The sequence below is a fragment of the Stegodyphus dumicola genome, chromosome 12, assembly GCF_044657685.1.
Source record: "Stegodyphus dumicola isolate Sdum_Otavi_A_Nest chromosome 12, ASM4465768v1".
NCBI classification, from domain to species: domain Eukaryota; kingdom Metazoa; phylum Arthropoda; class Arachnida; order Araneae; family Eresidae; genus Stegodyphus; species Stegodyphus dumicola.
Window position 1 is genome coordinate 59,569,296 of NC_140779.1, and position 18,452 is coordinate 59,587,747.

Sequence of the window (18,452 nt, forward strand, 5' to 3'; positions counted from 1 at the left end):
CATTCGAATCATCTTAATAAATATTGATATATTTTAAATACTGTATTCTTAAATTATTGTTTTCCATTAAAAGTAATTTTTAAATTTTACTTTAATTGAATAACTGAATCTTTTAATACTAACTAAAGATTTTTTATCCTTTTTCTTCAGATATATGAAAACTCTTTTAGGAGTGAGATTTTCAAAAGCGCTGTATTTGTTCCGCTTTTGCAGATTCACGAATTAATCAATACTTGCTCCAGTAATGGGGCATTTTGAAAAAAAAAAAAAAAAAAAACCCTGGCATTTGTATTCTGCAAAACACATTTGATACAGTTGACTCCACTGAATGAAAAGATTCTGCGGAACAATACACGTACCGTGCACTTCCAAATGGACTACTTTACTTAGTCCAGATCCTACGTCATTCGTTGCTTGACACAAGTAGTCTCCACTGTCCTCTTTTGAAGCCTCTTTGATGATGAGAGAGCCATTCTCCAAGATCTGGACATTTTCATTGCTAATGATCACTTGAAACTGACTCTTTGTACCAGCTGAAAAGATAAAGAGACATTTCATTGCGACTCCAAAAGCATTTCAAACTCTCAAAGGAATGTTATTCATCCTTTAATATGTTTGCTTTCATGATATTCAAAACTTGGCAGTCATTTAAATATTTATACTCATGCATTCAAAATAGAAAGTGTTTGAGAAAATAAATTACCAATTGAAGAAGGTATAAAATTAGAATGAGAGAATAATATCGCAATTAATTTTAAGGGCATTTCATAATAAGGAAGTATACTATCAAACGTATCAAGCACTTAAACTTTTAGTAGTATCTTCTTAAAGAAAGAGAGATTTGATTCTAGCAAGTACAGGTATATCCTACATTTTACTCGTCCATTTCCATTACTTTGTTAATTAGAATAATGGAATAACTCATAAATTTACACTTCTAATATGTAACTCTTTTCGTATACTTACAAGCAAATGACTGCTTTTGTATTCAGCTTTTGTATTTTGTATTCAATGTCAAAATTTTGTAGTCAGTTTGGATAGCAATTCACAGCCCCCCAACCAGGATAATGGTCAGCGAAAGTCCCAGGTTAGAATCCTGAAGAAGGCATGGATGTTTGTAAATGTACAGTATCTGTGCAGTATAGGGCTACTCTAAATATACGGCGAGCCGAAAGTCTTCTCGAGAGGTTGTGTTAGGAAAAGAGGGTGTTGTGACAGTCTCTCCGAGGTATTCTCCATCACAATTGGAGGCGGATCTGAACAACTGGCACCTCTGGTGGTGATAGTGGTCACTTGTGGTGGTGATTGATCACCTGTGGTGTGATCACTAGCTCATTGGTGCTCAAGGCTCTTGCCAACGACAGACGCAATCTTGACCTCCTGTGACGATGAATTTTGTGGGCTTGTTCTGATATCGGAGACCTGATCTGATGTCACTGTCGATCGGATGGGATAAGCCATAAACAAACAATTAAATCAGAAATTCACAGAAACGCATTAAAAATTTAAATAAGTTCGAAGCTGCTTAAATCTTTCCCAGTATAATGAGCGGTTTTAAAAGGTATTTTCTCTCTCCTTTTCGCATGCCCTCGTAGTGTAATTGAAAACATTCTCGACGCGTATTCGAGAGAGGCAGCGTTCGAATCCCGGCCAGGGAATTGCGCATTTTTCATGTCTTCTGCTTCAAGGAAAGAAAAAGCTAATGACTCTACAATTTAAGTCTTGTAAATGGTCAAGTGGTCAAACTAATGTGGCTCAACTGAGAAATCGCTGATGGTTGCAATATTTCAATTAAATCACAATCATTACTTTTGACTAAGAATTTAAAAATGCATGGAAATGCTAAAACATATGCTCCCCGCCTCCTAACTCAGCATAAAGACAATTGCAGTATAATTTGTCAGGAACGGGTTAAGATCCTAGTAAATGAGGTTGAAAATTTCATGCAGAGAATAACTAGTATTGATGAGAAGTAAATTTATGCTTTGGATCTGACACAAAAATTCAGTTGTCATAAAAGGTACCGAAAAAGATTGTCCAAGGCCCTACACGTAAGATGGAACTTTGGAAATTATGCTGATTTTTTTTAAACGTTGAGTTTATCATCCACTATAAATTTTTAACAAATGTACATATAGTAAATTGCTGGTATTATCATGAAGCCTTCAGATCACTAAGAGAAAACATTCACAAAAAAAGAACTGAACAGCGGACAAACAAATTATAGTTTCACTATCATGATAACGCACCCACACAGGCATTTTTCTTAACATTTTTATTTCACCTCTCTACTTTCCTAATCTTTCTAGGACCACCAGCGGCCGATTGGGCTATTCAAACACTTGTAGTTCTGTCGAGTGTTTGAGCCCGGCCAATCGCTTAACACTGTTACTTTGGTCAAAGGTTTGAATCCCAAGAACGGGCTGATTGCATAGGCGTTTTAGTGGTATTCCCCATGTGTAATGTGCACTCGAGCCAGTTTCCCTTAGACATCCCCCCCACAAAGGCATCCTCTTTTATGCAGATAGCCCTCGAGGGCTTTATCATAATGAAATAAACCAATCCGAAACTTATCTTTCTTTAGCAGACGAAGGTGAACCTCTAAGAATGATCCACGAGGCAAAAAATATCACTAAAATGATTAACTATGCGTAATTTCGAAAGCAACTTACTAAGACTGGCTTTATCACATACAGAGAAGCTCTACGCTATCATAATAATTTCCGAGATAGGCGTTTCTGTCAGCACTTGTTTGAATGGAAGGTTTCTAGACGAAACAGAGTTGCTTAACGATATGTTGCACGTAATTGCCTGCAACATTTTACGAGGTTGTTAAAATGGTTCTCCTGCAGCTTTGTCTCATTTAGGAGAGAAAAGAGCAAACATATACTTCTGAGAGGCCTTCCTTCATTTTGCACAGGTAAACCAATCATATTTCCTGGAAACGAAGAAGAAAGAAGAATAGAAATCTCTCTTTCGACCCGCAATTGAGGTTAGTATGCCGATCTAATAGCGGTTTTACTTAGTTCCAAAAACGCCTCTAAGAATGATGCGTTAGTTAAAAGAGGAGAATAATTCCATGGTGACAAAGTTGAATAATTTGAAAATCCGCGCAAAAGATATTAAACATAATGACTTAAACAGAATTCATACAGTGTATTATTTACACACTTAGGAGACTAAAATACACATTGTTGTGCAAAAATAAAAGAATATGCAAATTTTGCCTAATTTTACGAAACGCGTAAGTGCAGCCGAAGAGTTATGCAAATATTCAGAGTCGAATACGTAAGCGTACATGTGCGTGTCTGCGAAATTGCGGTTCCTGAGCGGATATAAGTCCACGAGTGGTTTTCGCCGATTTGTGTGCTCATACTCCTTCACAACATTCGCCGTTTTTCTTGCAAAAGTTGGGTAAATTTTATAACGTATCAAGTAAAATGGTTAGGCGCAAACGTTTGGATGACGGAGTGACATGAAGAATTGTCGGTAGATTGGAGGCAGCCCAATCACAAGCGCAGGTGGCTACAGAACTCAACGACCAGTGTCTTCTGCAATTTATGGAAACAGTTTCAGGACTCTGAAGAAGATCAACCAAGATCCAGAACTACAAATGAGGATCATTATTCTGCACTTTCAGCTTGGAGACACAGGAATACTACAGTTTCACATCTTTCACGTGAGCTTTATGCTGCCACTGGAATCCGAGTTTTACGATCTACAGTTACCCAAATGCTTTTCGAGACAGTTCTGTATGCCAGAAGACCTGCTTTTTGCATCCTGCTAACTGAAGCACCGAAAAGATCGTGTTTAGAATGGTTTAAACGATATGCACTTTGGACCAGACTTCCGTAGATTCCCCTGCTTTTTAAAGATGAATCGAATTCAGCCTGGACACTATATCTGGAGAGAGCCTGGAACACGATGCCATCCCTCTCCTGATCAGAAAGAAGAATATTTACGGTGGTGAAGGTGTAAAGTTTAGAAAAGACATTACGTTGGACGGCCGCACACGCTTGCATGAGTTTGACAAAGGCTTCTTGACTGTTATGAGATATAGAGAGGAGATCTTTTAACAGGCTCGCAGTTTGTCCTGGGTTCCTGTTAATAGACGACAACATTCGTCGACACAGTTATTAGCTGGTCGATACATACGGTAAAAAGCCGCATAGATTGGCCAGCCAGATCTTCTGACCTTAAACATGTCTGAGACGCTCTTGGCAGGTTAATTTAATTTCGTCATCTCCCTCCGAGAATCATTGCGGAGTTGAAAACTGCTTTGCTGCAGGAGTGGGATCGCCTGCCACAGGGATTCTCCAACCGACTTTTGTCCAGTATGCCGTGACCCTGCTCGACCTACCTGGATGTGAGAAGGGACCATACCACATATTAGACTAATTTTCATGTCGATATCACAATAAGAATTTTGAAAAACTCTGCACTATACCGTTAATCATGCAAACGTAAAATGACTTTTGAGTAGCACATCTCTTTTTCTGTTACATATGTATAGTCATACAAAATTTCATCAAAATCTATCTATTAGTGTATAAGGTAATTCTCCCACTTTCCTAGCGTCCTTCGTGGTGTAGTGGTTCTGCACGCTCGGTCGGTATTCCAGAGGTCCGTGGTTCGATTCCCGGCGAAGGCGTTGTTAATTTTTCATCTTTCCTGCTTTCAAAAAAATATCTAATGTCTCTACAAGTGTTTCAGAAATTTAACGTAAAGCATAGATTCCCTTAATTTTGCACGTGAATGTAGACGTGAATTCCTCAGCTGAGGGAAGACGGAGTTCCAAGTAAAAAGAATATCAGGTTTTGATGCAACTCTGGTCTATAGAACAATTGGGGATTCCTGCGTGAAGACCTTCTATACTAAATTTAGGTGCTGTGAGACACTAGCACTCAGATCAGAAGACGTGGAAACTTTCCTGAATACGTAAATTTAATGCTGAGATTATTTAGAAGAGCGAAGGTACGCTTCTTTTCTGAAAGTATTAAAAGTAAAATTTAATTTTACTGCTTGTTATTAGAAATGAATTCGCAATGCCCCTAACTGCAACCTGGGGAAATTTCTTTGTATGCACTAAGTTTGTAAATGTTTGGTTCAAAATACATTTAACTTCTTTGGTTTTTCAAATTTTGCTTCATTCGAATTGTTTTATGTCAAAAGTAAAAATTCACTAAAAACAGAATGCGAGAGTCAAAATATGAAGCCTTTTCAGTACGTATTAAAATTTTAGGTTCACGGAAAGAGAAGCTATAATTAACCCCTAGCTTAAGAGTCAGCTTCTAGTATTTATTCTTTGTTTCCTCATTAAGATTGATTATTTATTTCCTGAATAATGAATGAATTCAATGCATATATTAGCAACCATAAAAAGCTTTTCTAGCTTGCAATCAAGAATAATTAACCCAAAGATTGACATGCTTTGACCATTTGAGCGCAATTTTGTACAAACCTTCCTTCTTTTTCATGTTAGCCTCGCATTATTTTCGGTTTAATTTATTCCCTTTTCCAGTCTGCTTTTTTATTTCTTTGATATGCAACCCTTTTAGAAAACCATCTGGTCTTTATTGCGTTCTTTCATTAAAAAGTGAAAAGTGTTACAATTGCTCTAAAAAGTGCTACTAAACTACTGAAATTTCACTTATCCGCCCTTTCTCACTATTCTGCGCACCTCCTTACGGTAGTTTCCCCATTTTAATTACTGGTATCTCAAGTTAACTTTTTTTTTCCTTCCTTTTATTCTGGATTCATGCGTTGCGAGGCGGTAATTTATTTCTAATTAGAATTTGCTGCTCTTGAGTCAAATAAATAATCAGCCTCTTGAATTGGTTTCCTCGATGTTATTATCTCAGAGCCTACAAAAATTTAATTCTGATCCTTATTTCCACTTGATTATACTTTTTGTTTCCTTAATTCGCACTGGATCTATTAGTTAATCAATAATTTAAACTGAGGCCTTAAGGCATAACTTTAGATTATTGATTGTTTAATTAAATTTATTATTTAATTAAACTGATTATTTAAATTATTGATTATTGAAATTATGGATTTAATATTAGAATAAATTTTTTCAAAATAAAAAAATATTCTAATATTCAATATTCTTTGCTTCTAATTATCAAATTTTCTTTAGATTTATTTTGTTACGCAATTGAAGAACATTTGTTCCCAACACAGCATAATCTGGTGATTAAACATGATGCCATTTTTCGCATTAATCTTTACTCTTGACTAACATTTCGCCTTGATCAGTGTAGTGGGCAGAGATGCTGCCTGCCAGATAGTTGGGCCCGGATTTAAATCTTGAAAAAGGATTAATGTTTGTAAGTGTATACTGTATTTGCGGCAGGGGGTACTTAAAATACTGGTGAAAGACGAAAATCCTCTCGAGAGGTTCGATATCAAGTTAAGATAGGCGGAAAACCTTCGGATTTATGTCCTGAATGTCCTCCATCCAAATTCTCCTTTCCTACGGGTGTAATTCGGTAGCCTTCGTGGTACCCCCTGGATAACGCTGATGGCTAAATTACAGATGGCTGTTGGCCATACTCAACAAATGCAATGAGTTGCAAGTCTCCATTCATTTGAAAATATAACATAATTGTTTATATGTCATATGCATCAAAAGCTTGCAGAAATGCTTGAGAATTATCGGTTTGACGATACCACTTCGTGATTTCCTGTGTTTCAAATTTCCAATTTTTTCCAAATTTGTTTCTCCGGTATATAGAAAGGTAAAAATCTGAAACTTCTGCACATTTCTTTCCGTAATATTCTATGCAAAGCTGTTCAGGGAATAAGCTTAAAGTCAGTAAAAATCTAGGCTCATTTTATGTTTGATTAAGAAAAGAAGCTTACGATTTTTGTCTTCCTTCGGTGATTATTTCTAAGTTCCCCATTCGAGCGTTTTTGAAGTCAGCATTCCCGACGAACTGAAATCTTGTCATTTTTAGTTTTACGAAAGGTTTTAGGGAGATATTTGCACTCACAAGTAAAAGCAAATTGGCAAGCAGAAAGAGAAATTATTCATATTAGAGCTATATTCTAATGATCATTATAAATAAAATTATCAAAGGAACAACCTTGTGTTTGGCTTATATCTAATCAAGAACTCAGTCGATTTCGAGAGCGAATTGGTACAAGCTCCTCTTCATTAGGAGCAAAGTAATCTGCAGGACTGATGCACCTGATGAGCATGCTTTGCTCCTGATGAAGAGGGACCTGTACCTGTATTCTCTCGAAATCGACCGAGTTCTTGACTAAATCGTAACAAGATTGTTGCTTTGCTAATTTTATGCTTCACTGTGGCGTCTTTCTCTTCTGTTTTGATCATTACAGATGTCAATGAATGTAGTTATTTTTGAGCTTTCAGCAGAAGTCATATTTTAAATATTGCTGACAGTGTTAATTTAAACAGGTTGATGCCTAGAATGTAAATGTATTACGCCAACATTTGGAAAAATTTTAGAAGTATGTAAAAATAAATTCTTAGCATTAACAATTTTTTTATAGTTTAGCATATAAAAAGTATCATTTAATACATTAATTTAAAATGATATTTATAAATTTCATTTTCAACTGAGGGACAAAATTTCGACTGAAGTAACTTGAATACTTCAAAACATCTTTCGAAATAGAACTTACTAAGTATGGATTCACTCTTTTAAGATAATTCTACTATAATTAATCTTAAGAGATAATATAATCAATATTATTTAATAAATAAATTACATGTATATATATATATGTGATGTACCAGCTTTTGTCCGGAATAAATAGATTGGTGAAAAATCATAGATGTAGTTGTAGCTCAAAGTATCAGACGATAAGTTTAAAAAACAGGATCCATTTATTATTATTCAGGAGAAATAGCAGTTACAAAAAATCAGATCTCCGGAGTAAATAAAAAAGAACTGTTAATAACTTTTTGTATGAGGTTTACTGCATCGTTACATTAAAGAAAAGACCCCGATATTCCTTTGCGAGTCCTTTTATAGCCTCTGGAAAGGCGGAGCTTCCAAGAAATAACGTCAGCCTCGTCAGCCATTCCAGTTCGCTTTAAATATCTCCAGAACATTCTATAACTGTACGTGTAGAAAAGGCGAGAAAAACAACTTGACTACGGGGCTGTGGATTTAATTCCACGTACTTATTCCACGTACAAATAAGAGACCGTCGCCATTAATAAAGAAAAGAACATACAGTTAGAATTTTAAATGTATTTTTGACTATGGAATTTTATTGTTACATATATATATATATTAACAATTTATTATCTAAATTTAAAATTTCTGAACTATTGTTTACATATATATACGTAACAATTTTTGTTGGTACGTCAATATAACCTTGAAAACAATCACCTTTATACTTATGACCTTATGACCGAGAAAACTGCGCAGACGACTGGGCGGCGTAGTGGATGATCAGATGGAATTCTAGAAAATCTACGACTAGCTTGGTAGTTAAACGTAATTTATTTTTGAATGACGAATTTCTCAGCACACGGTAAAACATTAAGGCTGTTAAACTCGTCCCGCAATCTTAGATATGCAATGTTAACTAATGCAGAATAGCTAGTAAATGCTAAGGGACACTTTACCAGGAGGAATGCGAAGTGGCAAAGGAATTGTTTTTAACTTCGGAACACTTTGTTTTAATTCGGAGCAGCGAAAGCCTATGGCAGTGCAGATACTGCAGAGAAAAGCCTTGAAAAGTATGTGCTTTAATTAAAAATTAGAAATTTGAAGGTCCATTATAAATTTGTTCCAATTAAGTTAAATTTGTTAATAAATTTCAATCATACTTTTATATACCTTACAACATATACATATATATATATATATATATATATATATATATATATATATATATACAATAACTATTAATGTTGTAATCCTATTAAAAACGTCAATCATTGCCTAATTCTTTCGTGAACTTGATATCAAAGCAGAGTCGAATGCCTAGTGATAATAATAATAGTTATAATAATAAAAAAGTAAACCCAATTTTCAGGAAATGGGACATTTCAAAATTACAGGAATATACGTTTTTTTTTTCATAATCTCTTTTAACTGAGATCGCATTAAATCATTTGTAATGATGCGCATAAACAATGTTATATAATATGGATCTTATCATTAAGTGCTTAATACTATGTTAAAACCTAAATATTAGGCAATATATGAAAAAAAAACTTTTTTATTTCAATCGGAAGTGAGATAATAGTAAAAAAAATCAAATTTATATGAGTAATCAAACGGTGCTAAATAATAATTGAAGTCTGAACAGAAGGCAAAGCTTTCTTTATATCAAGCAAACAATTTTTGAATTCCGTAAATCCTTTTTTTTTTTTGGAAAGTCTCCAGGCAATTGCGTATTTTTTGAAAGATGGAAGATGTATAAACCGCATATACGTTTATTTTAAATTAAGTATTTCTCAGGAATCTGTTGATAAATTTTGGTCTGTATTGCTAATATCTCTTTTATTTAATTTCGTCGTTTTCTCTTTATATAAACTACACTGATGCTTTTTAACTATATTAACGGATTATAACTATGAAACACTATTTATTATATTTGACCAGATTTGAATAAACTCTTACTTCGTTTTGAAATAATATATACCTTCTGAGATTTTATTAAAATCTATATCTAATGGCAAAACCATGCAATAGCGTGTATATTTCTTCTAGAAGGCCATAAATTATGCAAAGCGCATTTATGTTCGCAGCAGTATATAATGGATTCTATTTTTACAGAAATCACCTTGATTTAAGTAAAGCATATGTCTATTTTAGAGCACTATAAATTAAATATTTACGACTACATACTTACGAAAATTTGATGCGAAATGACTGTTTTCATAAACTTTGCTCGCATCTTCCGAATTTGCTATGCATTTCATAAATGGATAATGCGTGTTTTTGGTACAAGATTCAATGGATGGAAACATTAATATAGTGAGAAAACATGAAGGATTTTAAGTAATATTAAAATAGTATTTCGTAAACTTTCCTGAATACAAACTGTCATAGAAAATCTTCAGCCACCTCTTGAGTAATTTTGCCGTTTTTGGCAAGGCATATACTCTAATATTAGTGCACTATTTTACTATATTATTCTGTAGCTCTGAAGAGAAACAAACATAATAAACATGGTGAGCATAACAGTATTGAAACATTTATATAGAGCATAATGCAGAACATTATAAGCAGAATATTACTGTCAGAATAATACATGCATTATATATTGAATATACTAAGCATAACGTTGGATATAAAATTTTGACTTTTGTACATCGCGAAGGATAAGACAGAGAAGCAGTCTGAAAATTTCTGTGTAAAAATGGGAAATGCTGTGTTTCCTTTTTTCTAACATAAGCCTCATGTTCCTTGACGCGAAATATTAAGGCTCTCTTAGTTTGGCCAATGTAAATTAAACCACACTGGCAAGGAATCCTATAAATACCCCAGGAATTCATATCCGGAATGGGGTTCTTGAGTATGGAACTCGGAATTTTATTGATGGGAAAATAAACGAACCGAAAGTTACATTTCTGCAAAATATGTGCAATTTTATAGCTGAATGATGGAAAAAAGGAAATGACAACAGAATTTTTATAATCTCCTAAAATTAGAGTGTGCCTCTTAGTGTGTTGAGATGAGAATGTTTTAACTGCTTGATTTATAATGTTGGATGAAAATCCCATGTCAATAGCTAATAATTTAGTTCTTTAAATTTAGTTCTTTTTTAATAATTAAAATAATAATTTAGTTCTTCATCAAGGGATAGTTTGGAGGAGCAAACTTGAAGAGCACGGAAAACATAGGAATAAAATGAAGCTAACTGTTTTTTAGTCGGATGATTTGTTCAGTGAAGGAGAATGCAGCTTGGTGAACTATAAGAGCCGAAATCTACCGAATACTGTTTTCCTGTACCAGCCACAGTCGTAGATACAAATACAATTCATGATCCTGATTAATGGTTAATTTTGATGAAAAAATAACGTTTTATTTCATCTCTTATTACTTATTGATAATGCTCTATATTTCATTCAAATCATTGGTATACTATCTGTTGATGATTATTCATTTTGAAATCCTTACTTACATTGATATAATTGCATGTTAACGATTCGGTTCTCCTGAATAAAAAAGCCGAATTTGAATTTTTGTAGCTTTGCAATGGATAACAGTCATTAGAAACGAAGAAATAGCTAAAAATAATTCCAACAGAAAAAAAGTTATCATTTCCTTAGTAACCAGAATAAATATCGCAAATTCATCCACCGAATTGTATGCCAATAATACCAGATTACATGCCAAAACTTCATTGCGAAGAAGCGTAAAATGGAGCTCGCTCATTAAGCATAGTTGGAAATATAGAGCATTTGGAGGCTGAAACTGAACTTTATAACCGCTACCAGACTTAAAAGACCCTCAGTTGCGCTTTAAATGAAATATTTCTGAGAATCCTCGTTTCCGAGAAATCTGATTGGATGACTGATTTTAGAGACGAAGGAAGATCTCATAAAACCATATCCTCTCCTTCAGCTCAGACTCGGACAGATCTACAGGCGGAACATATTCCCCAACCCCCAGAATTTTGCGGCTACGTATGCGCAACAGATTGCTGAGCACAACTGTTTCAGGTAAAAAACTCCAGTCAAACTAGTGCTGAGTGAAATGTATTTGTCAAGTTTCTTTGAGATTCACACGTCTCTATATATGGCAAAGATAATAGAATCAATTGACAAACCTACAGTTCCTAAGATTTTTCTTGCATATATTTAAAATTATATTAATTTAATCTAACTAGTTATTAGGATTTAGATCTTTACTGTTACTTCTCTTTTCTGTTTCTCTACAAGAATACAGATCAGGTTTGAGAGTATTTAAAGTTCGGATTGCAAGTCAGAGTATGTTTGTGCCTCTCGAGACCACGTTACTAGATTTCTGCTAGCTCAAATAAGGTTTAATTCGTCGGGGTTGGGTTATAGTTGCTGATATTAAAATCGTTACGCCGGTGAAAAGTTTTGAGCCAACTTCGCATTAAATAAATTGTGTAATCCTTGATTAATTGTGCAATTAATTGTGGAGTTAAATCAGTTGTGTAATCCTTGATCCTTTAGTTTTAATTTGAAAGTGATTATTACTTTAAGTTACATCGCCACAAGTGGTAGCTGATCTTGTTAAGCACGAGACGTGCATTCATGTTTAAGTTCTAATTTAATAAAAATATTATTTTTGTAACCTTTACAAATCTTATCTTCAGACACAATGATAGTGAGCTCTAAGTCTGTTAAGAGTTTGTTACTAGTTTATGCTACCTAAGAAGACCAAACTTTATATATTTTTGTCAAGACGTAGGTCCAGAGACGTATTAGGAACCGGGTATTTATTGGTTCTCGAAAATTCTGTAAAGCTGTGTAAAGTCATTAGGTAATTTTTGGAAGCAGGAAAGATGAAAAATTAGTAACGCCTTCGCCGGGAATCGAACCGCGGACCTTTCAATAACGCGTTGAACATGCAGACCACTACACCACGAAGGCTCGTAAAGAAGGTGGAAGAAATACCTTACAGATGTCTTAGGTCCATTTCCAAAATGTTATCCTGTTGTTCAAAATATCATAAGTTTTGGCGATAAATAGCCAAATGGTCGCCAATGATAGAAAGTTTTCACAGTTGATAATGTCTGGTTCTACTTGACTAAAAAATATGCACTATATGCAAAATTGCAATAAAAGGAGTCACGAAAAAATAATTAGAGAAGGGACTTGTAAAATCCTTGAATACTCGAATCCCACGAATGTTTTAAAGATTTGAGGTTAAAAACCTAAATCTTCGTGTGTCTTTCATCATTTGAATCTTACGAATTTTTAACCAAAATTCGATTGGACATTTTAACTCAAACTTTTACCAAAATTAGCTTTATTGACAATCAATAAAAGTGCTCGTTAAAAGAACAGTCGAATGTTGCAATTCTGACAGCTACAGTTTGCTTCTGGAAATAAATGCCTTTTTAATAGAAAAACTGTAACCTGTTTCCACCAATTGAAAACACTTTTAAATAATAAAAAAATATCAAAATTTTAGAAAACTTTCCAGAACTTTCTCACTATAATCAACTGTAATCTCATAAAGACTTTTCATCACATGACGCGTAATAGATTAAAAAACGAAATAATTTGGAAGGAGGGAATTCGAATACTAAATTCTTTTAAGGGAAAAAAATCACCTGCAAAGATGTGCCTTAGATTGCTCTAAGAGGGATCTAGTGTTTAATACATTTATAAAATCTTAAGATAAAAAGTTTTAAACTTTTCCTAATCTTCTTAAGAAAATTTCGCTTTCCGTTTTAAATGTTAAATTATGTTGACTGTTAAAATAATCCTCCTTACTCTTTACTTCCTTTGATTTAAAAAATTTCAGAAAAATGCAAAGAATCTGAAACAGCTACCCAAATATTTTTTCCAAACTATATTGCAGAAATGAACTCCAGGCTTCAAGAGTTGTAATGATGGATATCATTTACTAAAATTTCACTTGTATCCTGTTAATAAATTTTGATATATTTTTAAAAACTGTGTTCTTAAATTTGTTTTTCGTTAAACACAAATTACAAATTTTACTTTAACTAAAACTTTTTAAATTTGAGTTTTAATTTCTTCTTCTCATTGTTCTTATACAGGATGATTAAAAAATATCTGTCAAAAGAGCAGGTAGAGAGGACCAGAATAAGCAGATTTTTAATGGAATGTACGTGTCGACTCTCATGGACACTTACCTCCATGGTTTAGATTGTATAGGGCCTGTTGAGAGGTAGATTCTGGCAGCTTCTGGCATAAACCCTGATTTCCCTTGCTAATATATTTATTCACACAGCTTAATATGTTTAATTGCAGTAACATGTGGTACTTATTGCCTAATTGTTTGTTATAAATTTTTAAAACCTTTCATGGAATTATGAATAACCCTGTATGTGGTTAACTATTTAACCATCGAGAATTTTGCTGGGTTGCTTCCTTAAAGATTTAAGTTTTTAGTTTCTTCTTTTCATCATACTGTAAATGGAAGTTTTGGATTTTTTGTATCAGTATAGTCGTAATTTAAGCTTGATCATCATTAATTTTTGAAATATGCATCTCGAAAGATCTAATAAAAATCTTTCATTTACAAAGAGCGAAATATTTTGCCTTACAACATTTTACTTCCAATTAATATCATGAAATCAAAACTTACAATTTAATAAAGTTAAGCCTTACATAACAATACCTTATAAGGTACTTCTCCCACCTTCTTGGCGTGCCTTCGTGATGTAGTGGTTTTGCACACTGGGCCGGTATTCCAGAGGTCCGTGGTTCGATTTCCGGCGAAGGCGTTTGCTAATTTTTCAGTTCTCCTAGTTCCAAAAAATACCTGATGTCTCTACAACCTCTTTTTTGAGTTTATTGAAACTTACGGAATTAACGACTAATGCTTCGTTTAGCATTCAAGTTAGTAATATGTGCAAGGCTTTGAAATTTTTACAAAAGATCTTTATTCATAAAATGCTTGACATTATCTAAATAGAAGCACTATAAAAGTTTCTTTAATAAAACATCTACCACTCTGCAATCAAGGCTTTTCATGAATAAAATATTTCTTTACTGTGTAAAAATTCTTTTTCACAATATAGTAAAATCAACTTATAACCAATTTTGAAAGTTGAGAAAATGTTTGATTAACTTTGACATTTTCCAAATTTCTTTTAAAATTTAAAAAAATGCAGTTTTAGTTTGTCAAAATATTATAATCTTCTGAATACAGCAATTTTGTGCTGGTTATACAAAAAATAATAATACCATTATCACATGAAATGCTATGTCAAAAATATTTTGCATAGCAAGATTATTTGTAGAAAAATGGAAGAACTAGGAAAAAATCCATCACTGATTAGGGAAGCCTAGGTTTTAAATAAATAAATAAAGAGCAAAAATTATTTAGTAGGCAGCAAAATATGGAAAGGAAAGAAGGAAGCATAACAACATCCAAGGGAGAATACCTCATATATAAAATCTAGAACAAGATTACGTTGTAAATCCTTTGATCGGAGCATAATAATCTTTGCCTTCAAAAGCATTTTTATGATTTTGCTGGTTCTACTTTCAATTTATGATGACAGTTATGCCTTGCTAGCACTTTTGAATGTTTCTCTCATCATAGGCTCTATTTTTAGCTTATAATGCAGTTTTTCGAAAGGGAAGAGGGTTTTCTACATCTCAAAGGAAGGAAGATTTAATATTTTAAAAAAATAGAAACAACGTTAGTGCAAAACATCAGTCAGCTCAAATACATTACATTACTGTGACAAATTATTCCGAAAATGAAATTTTAAAAAGTATTATGTGGTTTTAAAAAATCATAAAGAAATTAAAAGAAACAGCATTTTAAGTAAGAAAGTAAGACAGAACTACTTATAAAATTAAGCAATAAAAAATTATTTTACACTGTTGGACGACTGCTAAGGGTGGTCAACACTATCACCCATAGCAACCACAAAATGAAAGGTCGCAAATTGTGGGAAATTAGATTAAGCGTAGGATGCAGTAAGAAGAGGGGTGCGTCTGAAAAAGTTTCGTTTCCTCGCATGTTCGTTACATGATACCCCTAAAAAATATTTAAAGGATTTGACACATGTGGGCAGTTGTTTTACAAGCTGAAAATTTCACAGAAAAGATTTAATTGGAAATTCTTGAGAGTTTCGGTATGTATTTCTGAAATCACCTTGATGATTTTACGTGTAGCCGTGTCATTGAAAAGATCAAAGAGAGTGAAAACTAAGGGAGCTTTCTCCCCTCGCTCATAGGGATGCTCACAGCTATGGAAAGCTTTTAAAATTGCTAGAACTTGTAACTAGTGTCATGGAGAGGTCGTATTAGATTTAATACTCCTGCAGAAATCACTATATTGCCAATTAGGGCAAAAAGAAACCAGCCAACCACAGCTCAGCAGGTGGCACGTGAGTTTCTTGCTGCCACAGGACCGCGGTTCTCGCAAAAAAATGTAGTCCGACAATTTTGGAGAAAGAGTATACCTGACTTCAGATCTGTTTTATGCGTCCCATTGTCCGAAAATCACCCTTTTTCATTGGTGTAGCGAACATCGCAATGGGACTGAAGAGGCCTGGGCTTGCATACTATTCTCAGATGATACCATGTTCTGTCTGTAATCGAATTATGGATGCCAAATGATCTGGCGTGAGAGTGGTATTAAAATATGTAGGAAAGGGTCCGATATCCGAGATGTAGTATCATGGCACCATGATTAACGGTGGCGCGCCCATACGTGTGGTTGCAAATGAGACTATGATCAGCCAACAACACATTGGTGAATATCTATTATTTCATGTTTGCCTTTTCAGCAGTATTTTCAGTGATAAATTTCTATTCTTGGACTACAGCGTATCATATCATCTAACACTCGCTACTGAGGATTATCTAGACAGCGAGAATATTCAACGCTTCGTATAGCCAACACATTCTTCAGATCTAGACTCCATTGAAAATGTTTGGGATATTCTGGGGAGGAGGCATTTTGGACGAAGATATTCTCCAACGAGCAAGACTATCCTCAACTGCGCACTGAAAAAATAGTGCGATTAATTGCCTCAACAGAGCTTGGTAATATTGAACAAAGCCTGATATGACGGGTGGAAAGTTGCATCGTACTTCATGGTGGACATTCCCGCACTAAAACTTTTCTCAAATGTACCTGCTGTTTTCCATATGCATTTCTCTATTCCTACTTACACAAGATCAAAAGAACACTTTGTTACTTTTGGTTGTTTCAAAACCTTATGTATTTTCCTGAACAATAATTGGAATTTATTTAAACATTTGTCATTTATTTATAATTTGAACTTAGCTTATGTTATGGTATATTGCATTTTGACATCTGTCTTTAGCAACTGCCCAGCAGTGTATTGCTTATTATTTTCTAGCAATTGCTTATTATTTTCTAGCAAGTCTTGGTAAATAGAATTCGAAAAATAGCTATGGTGGAACAGAAGTTACGGAATTTTGAAATTCTGTGAGCTTTCAGAAAAACTTTTCATTACTCAATGAGTGAAATGTGACTATTTCTCGCCATGTTGCCAATATTCTGTTAGTTTTCAGAATACAAGTTAAAAACATTATGGATATTTTTGGTTTCAAAATTAATCACTTTCCGTTGGATAAAGTGCGAATAGGAAGATGCAAGTAACCTTGAGTTAGCTAAAAGGTAATCTGTTTTGTCTAACAATTTTACTGAAATGAAGTTCCCTATGCTTTAATCTTTATTTTCCGAATGATTTAACAATTATCTTGAACTTTACATTACTGAATTAGTGGATTTTTAACTAAACATATCTCACACTTTGAAACCAAGCTGGGAATGTCCATTCTTGCGTTAAAGAAAGAGAATTTTCAAAGAGGAGAGTTAAGAGATGTAAATTATATTTAACGCTACTCTTTTGAATTATTTTTAGGTTAAAAAAATTCTGCTGAAGAAGAAGAAACTGTGTCTGATTCCCTCAAAATTGAGAGAGTTATTAAAAATCTTCAACAAAGTACTTTTTTTAATTTGCCTACCTTTAAATGGTTGACTAAAATCGAAGCCAAGACGTTCGGCGAATTGATCCCTTACTTGGCGATATTTCTCTGTAATTTAGAAACTTTTATGAAGTATGTTAACTTCTTTGTTGACTTCACTGCTGTTTAAAAGTGCATTCTGTAGCATTTTGATATTATTAACCGAACTGTTGATCACAATAAGCGATATATTTTTCCACGTATCCCTACACAAAAGGTTAACACATCGACGATTGGATAACAATATCATATTGATAATATTAATCGGGGTTACTTCAAGTGGCGTACACTGCATTTATAATGATATGATTGATATTAAAATACATTACAATGGCCGTTGACAAAGAGAAATTACAGTACCGTAGTTTTTTAAAACATAACACATTGAAACACATCTGATAGGTGCACTTAATTTTCTATAAAGAATGAATTTGAGTTAAGTCTTTGTCTTTAGTAGCGAGGGAGGATTACATTATCACTAAGCTATTAAGGCTGGAAAACGCTTCTAATAATTTTTATTTGGAATTATTATTTGAACGAGATAACGTGCTTGAATTTTGTTACTGTCTAATAAGATACGCAATTAACCAATGAAAATTTGGTAATCATCGTGATTGCTTAATCGCTTTATCTCGCACATCTGTTTCGCTTTACCGTTATTTTGCTTGACAGATGGCGCTAAACGTTCGTGTTATTTAAGGCAAATGATTCAGGCAAGTTCATGTATAAAAAAAGTTTGCTCTTCCCTGGCAAAGCCCTGGTTTTTCCTCCTCGAAATATTAAGAGGCTTTTCAGTTTATAACTAGGCCAAGCAAAGCTGGAGTTTTGC

General features: G+C 33.8%; 1 protein-coding gene across 2 annotated transcripts in view; it reads right to left on the reverse strand.

Moving 5' to 3' along the window:
- The window catches only part of LOC118194064 (cell adhesion molecule Dscam1-like), a 572,732-nt gene that overhangs the window by 100,358 nt on the left and 453,922 nt on the right, over positions 1-18,452 (reverse strand). For both annotated transcript variants that reach the window (XR_015044453.1, XM_085827755.1), the window contains exon 11: positions 360-533. Coding sequence is in view for 1 of the 2 variants with exons in the window: in XM_085827755.1 (XP_085683881.1) it covers positions 360-533 (174 nt within the window). In the remaining variant the exon portion in view is untranslated. The remainder of the gene's footprint in view (positions 1-359; positions 534-18,452) is intronic.